The 20,920-nt window shown below is 38.1% G+C and overlaps 1 protein-coding gene across 1 annotated transcript in view; it reads right to left on the bottom strand.

The window, feature by feature from the left end:
* Nucleotides 12,827-20,920, bottom strand: part of FAM19A2 (family with sequence similarity 19 member A2, C-C motif chemokine like) — a 568,280-nt gene continuing 560,186 nt past the window's right edge. Inside the window, exon 5 of the mRNA XM_005680252.3 lies at nt 12,827-14,943. Within this exon, the coding sequence (XP_005680309.1) occupies nt 14,932-14,943 (12 nt within the window). The 3' untranslated portion in view covers nt 12,827-14,931. The remainder of the gene's footprint in view (nt 14,944-20,920) is intronic.

Raw genomic sequence — 20,920 nt, 5'->3', positions numbered from 1 at the left:
ATACTACCTATGCTGAATTATGGAGAAGGAAATGTCAACCCATTCAGTATTCTTGCCTAGAGAATCCCAGGGACAGAGGAGTCTGGTGGGCTGCCGTCTATGGGGTCACACAGAGTCAGACACGACTGAAGTGACTTGGCAGCAGCAGCATGCTGAATTAAGTCTTTCTTGAGAGCTTCTTAAGATGGAAGGTGTTGCAAGAGGGCATCAGAGGGCAGACACACTGAAACCATACTCACAAAAAACTAGTCAATCTAATCACACTAGGACCACAGCCTTGTCTAACTCAATGAAACCAAGTCATGCCTGCGGGGCAACCCAAGGCAGGTGGGTCATGGTGGAGAGGTCTGACAGAATGTGGTCCACTGGAGAAGGGAATGGCAAGCCACTTCAGTATCCTTGCCTTGAACAGTATGAAAAGGAAAAATGATAGGATACTGAAAGAGGAACTCCCCAGGTCATTAGGTGCCCAATATGCTACTGGAGATCAGTGGAGAAATAACTCCAGAAAGGATGAAAGGATGGAGCCAAAGCAAAAACAATACCCAGTTGTGGATGTGACTGGTGATAGAAACAATGTCCAATGCTGTAAAGAGCAATATTGTATAGGAACCTGGAATGTCAGGTCCATGAATCAAGGCAAATTGGAAGTGGTCAAACAAGACATGGCAAGGGTGAACGTCGACATTCTAGGAATCAGCTTACTAAAATGGACTGGAATGGGTGAATTTAACTCAGATGACCATTATATCTACTAATGTGGGCAGGAATCCCTCAGAAGAAATAGAGTAGCCATCATGGTCAACAAAAGAGTCCGAAATGCAGTACTTGGATTCAACCTCAAAAACGACAGAATGATCTCTGTTCGTCTCCAAGGCAAACCATTCAATATCACAGTTATCCAAGTCTATGCCCCAACCAGTAACGCTGAAGAAACTGAAGTTGAACGGTTTTATGAAGACCTACAAGACCTTTTAGAACTAACACCCCAAAAAGATGTCCTTTTCATTATAGGGGACTGGAATGCCCAAGTAGGAAGTCAAGAAACACCTGGAGTAACAGGCAAATTTGGCCTTGGAATGTGGAATGAAGCAGGGCAAAGACTAATAGAGTTTTGCCAAGAAAATGCACTGGTCATAGCAAACACCGTCTTCCAACAACACAAGAGAAGACTCTACACATGGACATCATCAGATGGTCAACACCGAAATCAGATTGATTATATTCTTTGCAGCCAAAGATGGAGAAGCTCTATACAGTCAACAAAAACAAGACCAGGAGCTGACTGTGGCTCAGATCATGAACTCCTTATTACCAAATTCAGACTCAAATTGAAGAAAATAGGGAAAACCTCTAGACTATTCAGGTATGACCTAAATCAAATCCCTCATGATTATACAGTGGAAGTGAGAAATAGATTTAAGGGCCTAGATCTGATAGACAGAATGCCTGATGAACTACGGAATGAGGTTCATGACATTGTACAGGAGACAGGGATCAAGACCATCCCCATGGAAAAGAAATGCAAAAAAGCAAAATGGCTGTCTGGGGAGGCCTTACAAATAGCTGTGAAATGAAGAGAGGCGAAAAGCAAAGGGGAAAATGAAAGATATAAGCATCTGAATGCAGAGTTCCAAAGAATAGCAAGGAGAGATAAGAAAGCCTTCTTCAGTGATCAATGCAAAGAAATAGAGGAAAACAACAGAATGGGAAAGACTAGATCTCTTCAAGAAAATTAGAGATACCAAGGGAACATTTCATGCAAAGATGGGCTCAATAAAGGACAGAAATGGTATGGACCTAACAGAAGTAGAAGATATTAAGAAGAGGTGGCAAGAATACACGGAAGAACTGTACAAAAAAGATCTTCATGACCCAGATAATCATGATGATGTGATCACTAATCTAGAGCCAGACATCTTGGAATGTGAAGTCAAGTGAGCCTTAGAAACCATCACTACGAACAAAGCTAGAGGAGGTGATGGAATTCCAGTTGAACTATTTCAAATCCTGAAAGATGATGCTGTGAAAGTGCTGCACTCAATATGCCAGCAAATTTGGAAAACTCAGCAGTGGCCACAGGACTGGAAAAGGTCAGTTTTCATTCCAATCCCAAAGAAAGGCAATGCCAAAGAATGCTCAAACTACCGCACAATTGCACTCGTCTCACATGCTAGTAATGTAATGCTCAAAATTCTCCAAGCCATGCTTCAGCAATACGTGAACCGTGAACTCCCTGATGTTCAAGCTGGTTTTAGGAAAGGCAGAGGAACAAGATATCAAATTGCCAACATTCTCTGGATCATGGAAAAAGCAAGCGAGTTCAGAAAAACATCTATTTCTGCTTTATTGACTATGCCAAAGCATTTGACTGTGTGGATCACAATCAACTGTGGAAAATTCTTCAAGAGATGGGAATACCAGACCACCTAACTTGCCTCTTGAGAAACCTGTATGCAGGTCAGGAAGCAACAGTTAGAACTGGACATGGAGAAACAGACTGATTCCAAATAGGAAAAGGAGTATGTCAAGGCTGTATATTGTCACCCTGCTTATTTAACTTATATGCAGAGTACATCATGAGAAATGCTGGACTGGAAGAAGTACAAGCTGGAATCAAGATTGGAAGTGAACTCTGGAGAAATATCAATAACCTCAGACACGCAGATGACACCACCCTTATGGCAGAAAGTGAAGAGGAGCTAAAAAGCCTCTTGATGAAAGTGAAAGAGGAGAGCGAAAATGTTGGCTTAAAGCTCAATATTCAGAAAACGAATTCATGGCATCTTGTCCCATCACTTCATGGGAAATAGATGGGGAAACAGTGGATACAGTATCAGACTTTATTTTTTCAGGCTCCAAAATCACTGCAGATGGTGACTGCAGCCATGAAATTCAAAGACACTTACTCCTTGGAAGAAAAGTTATGAGCAACCTAGATAGTATATTGAAAAGCAGAGATACTAAGGTCCGTCTAGTCAAAGCTATGGTTTTTCCTGTGGTCATGTATGGATGTGAGAGTTGGACTGTGAAGAAGGCTGAGCGCTGAAGAATTGATGCTTTTGAAGTGTGGTGTTGGAGAAGACTCTTGAGAGTCCCTTGGACTGCAAGGAGATCCAACCAGTCCATTCTGAAGGAGATCAGCCCTGGGATTTCTTTGGAAGGAATGATGCTAAAGCTGAAACTCCAGTACTTTGGCCACCTCATGCGAAGAGTTGGAAAAGACTCTGATGCTGGGAGGGATTGGGGGCAGGAGGAGAAGAGGACGACGGAGGTGAGATGGCTGGATGGCATCATGGACTCGATGGACCTGAGTCTGAGTGAACTCTGGAAGATGGTGATGGGCAGGGAGGCCTGGTGTGCTGCAATTCATGGGGTCTCAAAGAGTCGGACACGACCGAACCACTGAGCTGAACTGAACTGAGAGCTTCATTCCAGGAATCTTTGTTTAAAGATTATTTTACCAATAGTAATCTTATGATGTCTCAATTTTTTCCCATTTAATTCTATGGTAGAATTGTTAACATAATTTGATAATTTAAACTTACAGATGTGATTTTAAAAACTGACTGGCAAGGTAGGAGGAAGATAAAGGTAGAGTCCAGCTTCAGAGACAAAAGAGGCATTTGGGAGGAGCAACTCCAATACTTTGGCCACCTCATGCAGGAGTTGACTCATTGGGTAAGACTCTGATGCTGGAAGGAATTAGAGGCAGGAGGAGAAGGGAACAACAGAGGATGAGATGGCTAGATAGCATCACCAACTTGATGGACATGAGTTTAAGTGAACTCCAGGAGTTGGTGACGGACAGGGAGGCCTGGCGGGCTGCAGTTCATGAGGTTGCAAAGAGTTGGACACAACTGAGCGACTGAACTGAACTGAACTGAACTGAAGGAAGTTTTCAGAACTACCTGCAAGGATTGGGTGTGATGGGATTTAGCAGTACAAGCATTCTTGTTCAGTCCCTAAGTTGTGTCTGACTCTGTGACCCGATGGACTGTAGCATACCAGACTTCTCTGACCTTCAGTATCTCTCACAGTTTGCTCAAACTCATGCCCACTGAGTCAGTGATGCCATCCAGTCATCTCATCCTCTCTCTCCCCCTTCTCTTCCTGCCCTCAGTCTTTCCCAACATCAAGGTCTTTTTCCAATGAATCAGCTCTTTACATCAGTTAACCAAAGATTTGGAGCTTCAACTTCAGCATCAGTCCTTCCAATGAATAATTCAGGGTTGATTTCCTTTAGGATACCTTTAGTATAGACATGGGGTGGAGAATGGGGCAGAAAGTATGTAAGGGCAAGAAAGTGGAAGGCCATTTATGTCTGATATAGAGTATAGGTTTCATATCAGGACCATGAGGAGCCATTGGAGAATTTAAAGTTGATGTTCCAAAATCATATTAGAACTGAAAGGTTATTCACATAAACAAGCAAAGTTTGTTGTAGGGGAGTAAGATTAGTATGAAGCCGCTAGAGGTGACTGAAAACATGGCCCCAACTCTTCATCCTTTCTTCTATCTAACCTTGCAACGTGACTTTATAGCAGCTTTCACTAAGAAGTGGTGATTTGCAGTGATTTGCAGCTTTCCCGACCTGCAGAATATGAGTTACCTTCGTAACTGGCTATAGCCACGAAATGTAGTCAAAGTGAGTCTTTACCAGTTCTGAGTGTGTATCTTCATGGTTACAGAACCCTGCCTGCTCTGCCGCAAGAACAAGCCAAACTACTTCTTGGAAGTAGTCCAGTTGTTCTAGCTAAGATCATCCTAGACCAGCTTACAGTCAGAGACTCCCAGGAGATGTGAAAAAGTCCAGATAGACTCAGCAATGCCTGCCCAAACACAGCTCCCTACATACATAAATGTGAGCCCAGCCAAGATCAGAAGAACTTACCAGTTGACCTATAGACTTCGGAGGCAAAACTGAGGATTATCTTTTTATGCTGCTGCATTCAGGAACTGTATATTACACAGCAGTGGGTAACTGATACATCATCCTAACAAATCTTCCCTTGCATTATGAATGGACATAGTAACAGAAAACTCAGCTTCCAATTAAAAATCAAGCATAAATCCTTAACACAGAATGCAAACTACACAAAGTCTTTCTTCTGTAACATACTCAGGCCTTAGTGAGGTTCCTCATTGCTGATGTAGCCTACCTTCATCAAAATGATAGGCTGCTTCTTGAAGCACCATGTTTTCCCGCTCTTCATTTCCATGTTGTACTTTGAGTCAGTACTCTCTGTCTCTCTGAGTGCTGCTCTATGCAAACTCAGTGTTTTGTGGAATTTATCTGAAGATTCTTCAGTTGATTTACTAAAAGTTCAGTTTATTATCACTCCCGGGAGGGATATCATTTGAATAAAAGGTAAAAGTTACATTTTATTCACTGCATCTAACATAGTTCTTGGCACATAGTAGGAACACAAAAATGTTTGTTAATGAATTAATGGCTCACTCCTAATTATTACTCATCCCTAATAAGACTGTTCTCCACTTTCAAATCTATTTCAAGTCTCTGTTCCCCTCCCTAGATTTAAAACCAACATTCCTTTTTATTTAACTTGCTCTTTGAATTTTCCTACAGCTCATGACACATGCTTTTCATGGTTAAATTAACACCCTACTAGTTACTACTCTAAAGGTTAAAATCCTATCTCTGCCACTTACTATTATGTGACACTGGGGAAATTGCTTGAACACTCTGTGGCCCCAGTTTTTTTAATCAGCAAATCGTAATGTCAATGACACAGATCTCAAGTAAGGTTAAATATACACTTAAAGTGCTTAGAAGCTTCCCTGGTGGCTCAGACGGTAAAGCGTCTGCCTGCCATGCAGGAGATCTGGGTTTGATCCCTGGGTCAGGAAGATCCCCTGGCAAAGGAAATGGCAACCCACTCCAGTACTCTTGCCTGGAAAATCCCATGGTCTGAGGAGCCTGATAGGTTAACAGTCCATGGGGTCGCGAAGAGTTGGACATGATTAAGCGACTTCACTATAAAGTGCTTAGAAAGAACCCCTGGTACAGAGTAAGCTCAAGAGATGCCAGCGATCTTTTTTTTACATTGTCTATATTCATCCAAAGTTGATCCCAACTATTCATTTTCACCCTTCCTTTTGTCCAGACTGCAGTGCACTGATGGAAAAGCCACACATATCTACCGATTAAATGTCCTATGTTATGACTTTTTCTTTTGAGCTCTCAGCATCTAAAAACATCAAGGTTTATTTGAAATATTTTCTACTCCCCTTGGAGATTCCAAACTGAATTTTGTCCCTTGTATACTCAGCAGACAAAAATCTACTTAACACCTAGATGTGACATTCTTTCACCCAGAGGCTTCTAGCATTATTTTCCTTGGCCTCACGACTAAATTTGTCTTCAACTTCATCCATCTTTTTCTTTGCTTATCTGACAAAAGGAAGGTTATTTCTCTCACACTAACCCTTCTGCTTAATATTCAAAACCCCACCTGTTTCTCCTTCCTCCAGGATATTAATCCATCCCTCCCTTTACCAATTTCTCCTTCCCTATTGCCTCCTTGCGCTCAGCCAATAAACTTTTCTGCCTTAACCTGTCAGAAAAAAAGTATTTTCACTTAGTCTGAGACTAAGATTACTCTTTTACCTTCCTTATAGTCACTTAATTCCAGGGGTGGGGGAGGAAATTATTTAAATGTAATGCCTCTACATTGTCCTCTTCTATTTATCATTTGTAATGATAATAGCCAGCTCCAAACTCATTTATATTATATATAGCTTTATTATTTTCTACCAACTTGACTTTACACCGTTGCAGAACAAATGGGATTTTGACATTTTTCACAATGAAAGAACCACCATTGAGTAAATACTATGCACAAGATAGTGTGTTAAGCATGTTATGTGTATTAACTCACTGAATCTTCACAACAATCTTGTGAGGTAGATATCTTCATTGCATGAATAAGGATATTGAGACTTAGTTAATTTATCTCGTTTTTCTATTTATGATCTTCATTTCAGTTCAGTCACTCAGTCGTGTCCAACTTTTTGCAACTCCATGAATCACAGCACGCCAGGCCTCCGTGTCCATCACCAACTCCTGGAGTTCACTCAAAGCCAAGTCCATCAAGTCAGTGATGCCATCCAGCCATCTCATCCTCGGTCGTCCCCTTCTCTTCCTGCCCCCAATCCCTCCCAGCATCAGAGTCTTTTCCAATGAGTCAACACTTTGCATGAGGTGGCCAAAGTACTAGAGTTTCAGCTTAACATCATTCCTTCCAAAGAACACCCAGGACTGATCTCCTTTAGAATGGACTGGTGGATCTCCTTGCAGTCCAAGGGACTCTCAAGAGTTTTCTCCAACACCACAGTTCAAAAGCATCAATTCTTCGGCACTCAGCTTTCTTCACAGTCCAACTCTCACATCCAAACATGACTACTGGCAAAACCATAGCCTTGACTAGACGGACCTTTGTTGGCAAAGTAATATCTCTGCTTTTTAATATGCTGTCTAGGTTGGTCATAACTTTCCTTCAAGGAGTAAGCATCTTTTAATTTCATGGCTGCAGTCACCATCTGCAGTGATTTTGGAGCCCAAAAAAATAAAGTCTGACACTGTTTCCACTGTTTCCCCATCTACTTCCTGTGAAGTGATGGGACCATATGCCATGATCTTAGTTTTCTGAATTTATGATCTTAGAGTTAGTAATTCTGTAAGTCTAAATAGCCCAGGGACAAGCTGATACTCATCTATGTGCTGATCAACTTCAGTGATTGCTTTTTGACTCATGGTCTAACTACCTAATGACATTTCTCTGTCGTCGGTCACCAAATAGCTAAACACCAACGGACTCTTCACTGTACCCTTAGAATTTCTAAGGGGTTTGGTCCTGATTATTCCTCATACATTTTACCTTTTTTCTATCTAGATAGGAATGCCCCTATTTCATCTATTCCTTTATTCCTTTACATTTTTAGCCCTAGGTTCTTAACTTACCTCTCCACCTTTCCTTCCCTCCATAACAGTATATATAAACAGTCTAAACTACCGCACAATTGCACTCATCTCACATGCCAGTAAAGTAATGCTCAAAATTCTCCAAGCCAGGCTTCAGCAATACGTGAACCATGAATTCCCTGATGTTCAAGCTGGTTTTAGAAAAGGCAGAGGAACCAGAGATCAAATTGCCAACATCCGCTGGATCATGGAAAAAGCAAGAGAGTTCAAAAAAACATCTATTTCTGCTTTATTGACTATGCCAAAGCCTTTGACTGTGTAGATCACAATAAACTGTGGAAAATTCTGAGAGAGATGGGAATACCAGACCACCTGATCTGCCTCTTGAGAAATCTGTATGCAGGTCAGGAAGCAACAGTTAGAACTGGACATGGAATAACAGACTGGTTCCAAATAGGGAAAGGAGTACGTCAAGGCTGTATATTGTCACCCTGCTTATTTAACTTCTATGCAGAGTACATCATGAGAAATGCTGGACTGGAAGAAACACAAGCTGGAATCAAGATTGCCAGGAGAAATAGCAATAATCTCAGATATGCAGATGACACCACCCTTATGGCAGAAAGTGAAGAGGAGCTAAAAAGCCTCTTGATGAAAGTGAAAGAGAAGAGCGAAAAAGTTGGCTTAAAGCTCAACATTCAGAAAACGAATTCATGGCATCTGGTCCCATCACTTCATGGGAAATAGATGGGGAAACCGTAGAAACAGTGTCAGAATTTATTTTTTCAGGCTCCAAAATCACTGCAGATGGTGACTGCAGCCATGAAATTAAAAGATGCTTACTCCTTGGAAGAAAAGTTATGAGCAACCTAGATGGTATATTCAAAAGCAGAGACATTACTTTGCTGACTAAGGTCCGTCTAGTCAAGGCTATGGTTTTTCCTGTGGTCATGTACGGATGTGAGAGTTGGACTGTGAAGAAGGCTGAGCACTGAAGAATTGATGCTTTTGAACTGTGGTGTTGGAGAAGACTCTTGAGAGTCCCTTGGACTGCAAGGAGATCCAACCAGTCCATCCTGAAGATCAGCCCTGGGATTTCTTTGGAAAGAATGATGCTAAAGCTGAAGCTCCAGTACTTTGGCCACCTCATGCGAAGAGTTGACTCATTGGAAAAGACTCTGATGATGGGAGGGATTGGGGGCAGGAGGAGAAGGGGACGACGGAGGATGAGATGGCTGGATGGCATCACGGACTCGATGTACGTGAGTCTGAGTGAACTCTGGGAGATGGTGATGGACAGGGAGGCCTGGCATGCTGCGATTCATGGGGTCGCAAAGAGTGGGACACAACTGAGTGACTGAACTGAACTGAACTGAATTTCTATATTACTAAAAATGCACCATTTCAATTCTGCCTCTCTGACACAACCACTGTGCTACTTTTCTTTTTTATTTCCTTTGGAAATAGAAGGGGATTAAAAACATGTGCTGTTTCCACTTTCAAATCTCTCATTTACTCTCCAACGCACTGAAATCTCAAATCTACAATAAACAATTTATTGAAACTGCTCTTTCCAAGACCAACACTCTGTAATTACAAATCCAATAAAACCTGTTCAATTCTTATCCAACATGATCTTTCTGAATGTTTCCTTGGCACTTTAAACTCATTAGGCTTAAAAAATTATTTCATCTCCACCTGCCACTCAACTCCTTTTCCTCCAGAGTTTTCTAATATTTAACTAAATCTCAATTATCCCATTTTAGTAGGCTCAGGACTCTCTTCCACATCTTCATTATACTTATCCAATCATCCTACCCAGCTTCTCATTTCTACCTTGGCAAAACCCTTCATTATTTCTTAACCCAGTGAAAGAAAGTGTTAGTCACTCATGTCTGACTCTTTGCAACGCCATAGACTGCAGCCTGCCAGTCTCCTCTGTCTGTGGAATTCTCCAGACAAGAATGCTGGAGTGGGTAGCCATTCCCTTCTCCAGGGGATCTTCCCAAGGCAGAGATTGAACCTGGGTCTCCTCCATTGCAGGCAGATTATTTACCTTCCGAGCCACCAAGGAAATCACCCAAAGAGCTTTTTAAAAAATATTTGTGCCCAGATTCTAATCCTAAACCAATTAGACTCTCAGAGAGTAGAGTTGGACATTGGTAGTTTTATATCTTCAAGTAATTTAAATTACAACTGGGATTGATAGCCATTTGTTTCCCCACATTCTCTTCAAGGTACTAGTCCAAGCTCAGGCCCTCAGTTGCTCTCTGGCATTATGTCAGTCGCCTCTAACTCCTCTCCAAGCCCATAATCTCTCTTCTTTAAGACCTTCTATCACTTTTTGCTGAAATCTCTGAAACACAACTTTGCAGTGCCCTACTCACATAACTTCTAGAATAAAGTTCAATTGCTTTGTATAACAGATAAAATCTTCCAGAAGAATTTTGACAAAGTGCATACCATTTAGTAATTTGAAATATAGTGAAGATTTGAAAAAATCAAAACAAATATGAAACACTTTAGTCTCCTCTGTACCTACTTTCCATTGATTAGCATAGTGCCCTGATGATGCATGACATTTAAAAGTATCTATTGAACAGATTTTAAAGACCACTTTAAAAGGTAAACTTCAGGTAAAATTTGATTTAGCCAAATATGCTTGTGCCTAGCAGGAATTTAGTAAGTCAATGAGATGCTGGATAATTGTAATATTTATACTACTTTTCAGTATCACACAAAGGAGTGAATAAAATCTGCTACCTCTACCCTTTTTTCAAAGCATTCTATATATTTAAAACAATAGAGAAAGAAGGGAAGGAAGGGCAGGATGGGAGGGAAAGGATGGTAAGGAAGAAAACAAGAAAAGAAAGGAGGGGAAGACAGGTATGTAGTCAGACAGACAGACAAACCTATACTTTAATAAAAACAGTAATGTTCTACTATGAGTTCTCTATGTGGGTAAGGGGAACAGGAGATGCCCAGTATATGTCCCCCCAACTTTTCAGCTTCTCTAGGATGTCTTTCTTTTTCCTAATTTTCTCTACATAAGTGGGTCAAAATGAGAAACATCTCCATGATGATAAATACTACTAGATATCTTTGCACATGTTGTTCTGTCAGATGGATATATGATCATGAGGGTTTCCCTGGTGGTTCAGATGGTAAAGAATCTGCCTGCAATGTGTGAGACCTGGGTTCTATCCATGGGTTGGGAAGATCCCCTGGAGAAAAGAACAGCTACCCACTCCAGTATTCTGGCCTGGAGAATTCCAAGGACAGAGGAGACTGGCAGGCTACAGTCTGTGGGTCACAAAGAATTGGATATGACTGAGCGACTTTCACATATGATCATGAATTGAGAAAATAATCAAAACTTTTTAAAAGATCATGACCCAGTTAATGTTCCACTTAATCACTGTGATACTAACCATTGTGTACTATTAAAAGTCACAGTCCATTTATATAGCATTGTATATATGGGTCTTGCTAAGAAAAATGAAGAACAGTAACAAACTCCTTTTTTATTTCAACCATAGATACAGAATCTCAGACCTCTTCCTATCCATTAATACCAACTGAAAATTTGAAATCTTATATGGTACAGTGTGATGTTAAAACTGAAGGTTTCCATTGTGTTAATGCAATAAGAATGTAAAAAAAAATAAAATAACTCTATAGGATGTCATTCCATAAATAGAGAATTTCAAAAAAGTCATCACCAATCAAACACCTATTGACCCACACTCTGTGTTGTGACATACTGGAGTAGATATTTACCAAATTAATTAACAAGAATAGGATCATATATCACATATTATTGTTGTTTAGTCCCTAAATCATGTCTTACACTTTTGTGACAAACCTATACTTATACTTTTCTAGGCTCCTCTGTCCCTGGGATCTCCCAGGTAAGAATACTGGAGTGGGTTGCCATTTCCTTCTCCAGGGGATCTGCCCAACCCAGGGATCGAACTCACACCTCCTGCATTGGCAGGTGGGTTCTTTAACACTGAACTACCAGGGAAACCCCAGGCACAAAAATAAACATACTCAAAAGTGTATGTGGAACAAGTGAAGTCTGAAAATTCTGTATTTGAGAGAATAGTATTGTACCAATGTCAATTTCTTGGTTGTGTAAGATGTTATCACTAGGGAATGGTGGGGAAAGGGTACACAGAAGCTTTCTGAACTGTTTTCATAACATTTTATAAAAAATCTTAAATTTAAAATCAAAGCTATTTAAAGTAATTTAAAAGGCTAAATCATAGCCATATTTGTTTTAATTAACACTCCCATATATGGTTGACCTTTGAACAATGCTAGGGTCAGAGGAGATAACCCTCCTTGCAATTAAAAATCTACATATAACTTAGAATCCATCCTCTCTGTATGTGGTTCCTGCATATCCATGATTTCACCTCCCTGGAATTAACCTCAGATTGTGTAGTGCTGAAGTATTTACTATAGAAAAAAATCCATGTATAGGTGGACCTAGGCAGTTAAAACCTGTGTTTTCAAGGGTCAACTGTATAATGAATTTCAAAGGATAAGCAGTTATTCTTTGATACAGTTTTTTTAAATAAAATGAGTTTTGCATATTGCTAGCAAAAATTTGCCAGTTGTGCTCATAGTCAAGATGTGAGCAAGTGGCACAAGTATAAATATATCTATTTCAATCGTTTCTTAGCAAAGAAGCAACCCAAATATTGGAACCTTGTGTAAATGGCAAGATTTGCCATGGATTTTTATAAAACGATTAAAGAATATATGTCAGCTTTCCCATAAAATCAGAGGTTTTCCTGGATAGTAACTGAAGTGCTTTTAAAATAAAACACTGAAAAACAGATTCTCTGAAAATAACTCAGGAAAGAGAGTCCATTTTTATATTCCAATTTTATTCACCTTTTCTGAAGAGTCACAACATTACTGGGGATAATCTAGTTAGTATATTTGAAATTCCATTTATTTTTTCTATTGATATGCATGTATTACACTTGAATATAATACAGTATTTCCAGTGTTGTTTTAAAGGACATAGTTTAAAAAAGAGAGGCATAATCTATAATTTCAAAGCTAGGACAAATTCATAATTTCTAAAATAATATAATTTTCCACTTTGTTCCAAAGAAATTAATATTATCACTGATGCAGAAACTCCAGCACAACTATTACTCCTTTCTTTACAAGTTCAGACAGTCTTGAACCATTGCAAAATTCACTCAGAGCCATCAAATTGTATGCATAATGAAAATGGGAGAAGAAAGTCATTCCATGGATTTATGGGTCAGTATACTTTAGTTCAATATCAAAAGTATACTTTACAAATTTCATATTTAACAAATTTTACAGTGCTAGTCATTCTGCTGAGAAAAGATTCTGGGTAATATATTGGTCTTTGAAGATTGTTACCAATTTACCCTGGAGAGCTTTGGTCTGTATGTCAGCCTCCATCATGGAAATCAACATATACATAATTGGCCATGTGAGTGAGTTTTAAAATCACAGAAGATACCCACACTGTCTCTAACATAATCGAATGCCTAACAGGACAATTTCTGAAGTATCTTCTTATCAATCTAAGATGAGTAAAATACAGAAGCCTCTCCTTTTACAATCCTTCAAACTATACATTTACACAATATTATTACAGAATGGCTATGCAATGTCCATTCTTCTTTCCCTCCACATAACAAATGAAGCAAAATAAAAGTAGTATAAAATTATACATTCTGTGAATAACTTAGAAAAAAAAGTACATACGTGTTTAAGGCCTTGAAATATTTGTAAGATTTTCCTTTAGAACTGAAAACCACAGATGTTAAAAAGACTACAAAAACATGGACAAAATCTGACCTAAGAAATTGTTTGAATGCGAAAACTATAAACAAATATTTATAAATTTGAAGCCAAGGAAATGAACAATTTATTCTACCAACAACTTGCATAAACAAATAGGCATTCAAACAGTCCTTGGAATCAAGCAAGAGACGGTCTTTTAAAAATGAGATAGAAAGGACAGTTTAAAAAAATATTAGAAGAAATCTAAGCAAATAACTTTCAAGCTAAGAAATCAAAACCCACATGCATCCCTGGCAATTTTTTGAAACTGAAGGTTACCTAAATACTTGACTGCTCACTGCTGATTTCTGTGAAGGGAAAAAGTAAGGATGAACATAAAAGAAAAAGTTCACTTAAAAAACTCTGAAAGGGAATGTACTCTAGAGGTACCAAATAGGAGTATATAATGAAAATGGTAATTCAGTTCTAACTACTACCTATTTAACTGACAGAGAGCTGCAGTAGTGTGTTAGCCTTGGGGAAACATGTCAGCTTGTCTATACATTCTTATATGATTGATGTTTTCAGATAACTATAACTTGCCAACAATAATTATTATCAATGGATATATATTTCCATTCCTTTAACAAAAGCAACTTTAAGATGTTAAAACATGTAGGCTTTCAGAGCTCCAAGGTTAGGATACAAATTAAATTGTCCCAGTCTTCACCATGCCAAAGGAGAAGTTTGCAAAAGTAAATGTCACTGAAGCCATGTACAATCCTAGCCAGTGAACATGGGACCCAGGAACAGGTCCATGACAGAAGGCCAGTGCCCTTGAGAGACTTTCAGAAACCAGAAAGGCAGTCACATTTGGGGCCAAGAGCCCAAAGTGTAGGTGTCTCTGATACCATCCAGAAATGCCAACTCTTCAGATAGCAACTTCTTTTTTTAAGTACAACTATACAAGTTGAACACAGTTCAAATCTGATGAAATCTTCATGATACTGAAGTTCATGTAGGACTTCTAAAGAGTCTTGATTCCAAGAAGCTGATTATGAGCCATGAAATCCCCCAGAAGTAATAGACTCCAGAGTGCCACTTCGGAGCGGTATAAAATTTTTTCTTCAAGATCACCTATGAATTATGTTTGTATGCATATGTTCAGTGTAATCAGCCTTGAGGATCACTTGATTTCACCTTGGTTAATGGGTTACCTACAAAGAAAAAGAAAGTAGAATCATTTCATAACAGCTATCATCTTAAAACTCTACACAATTAAGTATTAGAAATGAATAAGTAAAAACTCAAAGTGCTGGTATTTGCTATATTAAATAAATTACTGAATTTTAAAGGACTACCATATTTAGGTATTTATAGCTTATTAAAGTTATTTTCTCTATTATTTCATAATATTTTTGAGAGCCATTTGCAGTTATCTAAGTGACTCCAACGGTGACCAGGAAGATCTCAACTGGAAAAGTTACCCCTTTTGGACCCAAAGATTGATTCTGGAATCCCTGTTCTTTGCATAGACTTTGTGAACATAACCCAGAGATCATACACTTCATGCCAGGTGTCAGTGAAGGAAAGACTTTTGTTCTTAGGAATCCTATCAGACCACATCTTCAAGAAAGCCCTTGGGATTTGGTTCCATAAAACCCATTCTTGAAATAGTTGACAAGTTGAATGCTTATTTGACTCAACTGCATTTCAGAAAATCCACTATTCATAATGCAAAAAAAAAAAAAAAATTGGGGAGAAAAACAATTATAGTATAATCCTTTACCAAATTTTAAAAGTCCCAAAAATTTCTCATGAAATTGATTAGAGCAGTATTATTAATGCTACTGTACATATTATTGAGGCAGAATCATGTGGATTTTCACAGGTACTCAAGTCAAAAGAATGTTTATTTACAGGAAAAAAAGAATAATAGCTAGAATACCTAATATGTACAGAGACATCATTATATGTATGCAGAGGAAATATGAAACAAAGAGAGACAAAGATTTCTGCTGTGGCAATGAATTTCTAGTTATGCTCTTAATACCATGGTACTTAGGATTGCCTAACAGTTCTTTTCCAGTGATGCTTACAACAAAAAGTGAATTTTTAAAACTTATTGTGGATATTTTATTTCATTAAGTAACATAGTTACTTATCTTTTCTCAAAACATTTGCCAAAAGACAAGTTTTTGTTTTGTCTGTAGTTTAATCAACTATGAAAAATAGAAAAATAAAGTAACAAGATGTTGCTCTGCCATGGCTGATTTCAAATCACAGTGTGAAAGAAAGGTGTAAAATTCAAACATATATATTCTGCATGGAGGCAGCAACCATGTTTGCGTCTCTTTGGTCCGTTTCATTCCCAAAGGTCTGTAGCTTCTTATTCCTACGCACAGACAAGGACTGAACTGATGATGAGGGGATACAAACATAATGGGCCTGCTGGCCTCTAGAGATTCTGGGAGCAGGGGTGTCTTAGACAGGGCAGCGATTTTATTATCAATTTGTCTGCCATTCAGTGGTTATTTTACACAAGTTCTGTGAAGGGCTCCCAGTCTGGGAGTCAGTGTAAGAAGAATATGGGGAAGACATATATTTCTATGTGTCATAGGTTGCTAATGAAGATAGCTCATCACTGTGAAAAATATAGAAATTTTATTTTTATGATACGCTTTTTTGACAAACATTGATTTAACACAGTTTTTGATTTCCAGGGGCTGAGAAAATTCACCTGCCTTTTCTGAGAGTTCTCCTCTTGGTTGCAGGAAGAAATCACTGTGAAATGTAACATGGGCACCAGTGTTTGAAATGGCAGGAATAAGGAAGAGAACAGCTGATTTAGCCTCGGGAGAGGTTCAGCACTGACCACATAAGAGGCACGCTGCAACAGCTCCAGGAAAGCGGGTAACGCGTCCTCTCAAACTACTACAAGCCCAGATTCTGAGTAATCTACCGATAGGTATGGAGGACACATTCTTACATCTTCATTCCAAGGTAAGCATTTTGTTCTGCTGGTTTATATAAAGCTGAGGAGTGAGTCTCTCAACTATTTATGTATTTAAAGCTTTATTTTCACATAATTTTAATTTCAAATAATTTTTAAAACAGATATCAAATTGACAGTGTAAAACCAAGGACTTATATATCTGAAATATGATTTTCCTCCATCTCAGTAGAGGAAACATAAGTATATACAAACACAACTATACAATCCAGATCCTCATAAATGTACACTTATACTATGCTGTGAATTATATATATGTACATTTACATTTCTATCAGCTAAAATAATTGCTAGAAAACTAAGCTTAACTCAAAGAAGTAATTGTCTAAATAAGCACGGATTGAAACGATGAAAGCTTTTCCTTATTCTCTAATTTTGTACAATGTTTCCTGGTTTCCTAGTTTTTTAATCCTAAAAACCCCTACATTTTATGAGATGAAGAGTAATAGACAATTTATTTTAGGTATGATTTTTGTGAATTATTTGATTTTGATCGGAGGGCCACTGTAGTTGGGCATATAGTTGCTAGATTTAGGTCAGTGTGGTAATAATGATACTGGCTGCATCATGCAATATCTGGGCCCCACAGTTTCCCATGTGTAGAACGGGAATAATCTTGTTAGCCTCACAGTGTTCCTGTGAGGATCAAGTATATTTATGAAAACCTAGCTTTTTCAACTATGAAGTACCATTAAAAATAAAAGCTTTAGAGTTGGGATCAGTTTTTTTTTTCTTTCAATAGATAAATCTTTAACAAGAGAACCACTAAAAGTAGAATGAGAGAATCCTACTAACAGACAAGTTAGAGGATGAAGGAATTCAAACAAAGGCTGTCATAATTTGCCCTTTTCAATGAAATATAAATATGAACATATATCATCACCCTCCCTGATAACCTCCAGATTTGTACCAAACAAAATGGCAAAGCCAAAGATTTTAAAACAGGCAGATGATTCTGAATACAGGTACATTATCACCAATTTTCATCATCTAATATGCAAGATCCAAAAAACATTTTTAAAATAATTGTCTAAAATTTAATACAAAAAACTGCATTTATGGTTTTTATGCTCATTAAGTTCAAGTGACTCATAGTTAAATTCTGACATGCTAATGGGGGAGAAATGATTCCCATTTTACTCTTTATAGATGATAAACTGAAACATCATTTTTTTTAACTGAAATTTCTTGATATGAAAGATCTCAGGCAATACTTATACAATCCAACATTTAAAAAAATTTCTTCCACTTACAAGTAAGTTTTTAGTATACCAAATGAAACACTGCCTTTTTTTTTTTAGAACTTAAATATTATTCTCTTTTCACTCAAGGCCTATCTTTTGGAAGAGGCCAACTAGCAAAAGTTTTACCTTAAGTTTTCAGTGACTAAAAGCAGGAGGTTGCAATAAAACCACTTTTACAGGATAGGAAATAGCATTTACTATCATGAATTCACTGTTTTCTCATTCTGAGGGCAATAGATATAAAATACTGCATGAGAAAGAGAAATGTTCCTATGATCATTACGGATATGCCTTGAGCTTCATACACTATAATCACTAGTCTCAGTAAATTTGCCTTTCCAAAGGCAGTATTCTACACAGCTGTTCTTTTTCATGCAACTTTTATTTGTGTGTGCTGCACACCCAGCCAATTCAGTAAGTGAAACTGCTGGGCTGCTGAACACATGCAATAATAACCATTAGTATTATTATTTCTAGTTACAAGTACAAAGCTACCTTGGTAATGAGCCACCAGGATGAAGAAGCTAATCTGATAACATTCAATAAGAAGCACCATTTTTTTTTTTTCAGATATAAGCATCCATTTATTTCTTCCAGTCGAACAAATCTATTATAGGGCTTTCAGATTTCTCAATAATTTATGCTAAAATCATGTCTTTCAAATCTGCTCACCAATTTAAATTGAGAAAACAAAACCAGGTAAATGGCATATTTGAGATTAAGTGAAGTCAACTATTTTAAAATTGTGTGTGCTCAGTTGCTGAGTCATGTCCGACTCTTCGCCTGTAGCCTGCGAGGATCCTCTATCCACAGATTTTTCCAGGCAATGGTACTGGAGCCAGTTGCCATCTCCTACTCCATACTGTATTCATTTTGTATTTGGACCATTGTGTTATATCCTCTGCCTATCTTCAAGGTAAAATAAATTTAAAAGGCAAAAAGGAAAAATATTCAAGAATCTATTCTGTCCCCAAATGTAAAAGATGCTTTGATGCTTCTATACAGTTCCTAAAATTGTTATATGTATGGAGTCTACAGTTCTTTTTACCCTGTTTAAGTCGTGCTGATTAGGTTACCAATGGGAGACAGTACACTATGGGGAGAGACACAGTGACAAGTAGTGTGAGCTCTGCACACAGACTGCCTGAGTTCAGACCTTGGCCTTATCACTTTATCACACTGTGGGGTTGAAATAAATTATTTAAGCTCCCTGAGCCTAGTCTCCCCATGTGAAATACAAAAATGGTATTATCAGCCCTCATAAGTTTGCTATTGTGATTAAATCAGATAATCCCTGCAAAGCATCAGTCCAGGCAAATGCTTTTCAAATATTAACAGGTGGTAACAGTAGTAATTCCCAACTAAGATTCAAAAGGTGATACATAGGATATCTATGGCAGAGGACATTACATCTTGTTTCTCTACAAATATTGATTTAATTAGTTAATTTTCTGACTTATAGTAACTGAATTTGCAATCATTCATTTCATATGCTGTTAATCAAAGTCATAGGATGGTAGTTATACTCCAGTACTTTGGCCACCTCATGTGAAGATCTGACTCATTGGAAAAGACTGATGCTGGGAGGGATTGGGGGCAGGAGGAGAAGGGGACGACCGAGGATGAGATGGCTGGATGGCATCATGGACTCGATGGATGTGAGTCTGAGTGAACTCCGGGAGATGGTGATGAATAGGAAGTCCTGGCGTGCTGCGATTCATGGGGTTGCAAAGAGTTGGACACGACTGAGTGACTAAACTGAAACTGAAACTGATGTGTCAAGAAGAAAGCACTATTGTTTTGGTTGGCTTTGGGAGAGACTGTCTTTTCAGACAAGGTGAGAGGGTATTTAATGGTCAAAAAGAATATACTTTGAAGTCAGGTTGTGTAGGTTCAATGTTTCATTCTGTTGATAACTCAGCATGTGACCTCAAATAAGACAGCTATAATATTAGTATCTACATCATAGGATTGTAAGAGCTGAGGAAAAATAAGTTAATTAGTCAAGTGCTTATATTATAAGACTTCCCTGGTGCCTCAGATGGTAAAGAGTGTGCCTACAATGCGGGAGACCCACGTTCAATCCCTGGACTGGGAAGATCTCCTGGAGAAGGAAATGGCAACCCACTCCAGTATTCCTGCCTGGGAAATCCCATAGACAGAGGAGCCTGTCAGGTTACAGCCTATGGGGTCCCAAAGAGTAAGATATGACTGAGCGACTAACACTGAGAATTATATTCCAAGGTACATAATGAGCGTTATGTAAGTGGTAACTATTATTATTCAGATATGGATACATTTCTAGGCAGCTGAATGCACTGAATTCTTAGTTTTGCTCTCAATTATTTCTGTGCATACGTTACTAGTCTTTATAGGCAATTCCATTATTGGTCTTACTGATGAATCAGCTGCCATCAGACTCTGAATGCAGGAAAAATATTTAGGAAATTAGTACTGTATTTTAACCATCTAGGCTTAAAAATAAATGTGGTATAATTATGCCAAACAAAATGCAGATTTGTAAATTTCCTTATTCATTATGGTTCTTCTGATATATTTGAGTTCTATTCCACATATCAGATATTTATTTTTTTAATTTTAGATATTCACTTTACCCACCTATATAAGTTTGTGAAATCAATGCCAAAACTCCACAATATACATGTGAATCTTATCATATTAGCTTAATTTACAAAATATTCTTATTTTTTCCTGGGTGGTCACGAAAATCTTGTTATGAGGAACTATATTCCTTTGCATGTAAAATAAGTCACATATACAAAATATTAAAGACAATGCCTTATGAAGATTAGAAGTCAATTTCATTTTTTAAAAAGTTAAATTTTCGCTAAAATATCTGTGTAATAAGAGAAACATTTGTCTTTAGACTGATGGATATTCTTTAAACAACTGGAAGGCAAGGACTATGTAGCTGTA

Source organism: Capra hircus, chromosome 5 (genome assembly GCF_001704415.2).
Source record: "Capra hircus breed San Clemente chromosome 5, ASM170441v1, whole genome shotgun sequence".
Taxonomy (NCBI): Eukaryota; Metazoa; Chordata; class Mammalia; order Artiodactyla; family Bovidae; genus Capra; species Capra hircus.
Note: the sequence above shows the minus strand (reverse complement) of the source record. Positions and strands in the feature narration are given on the sequence as shown.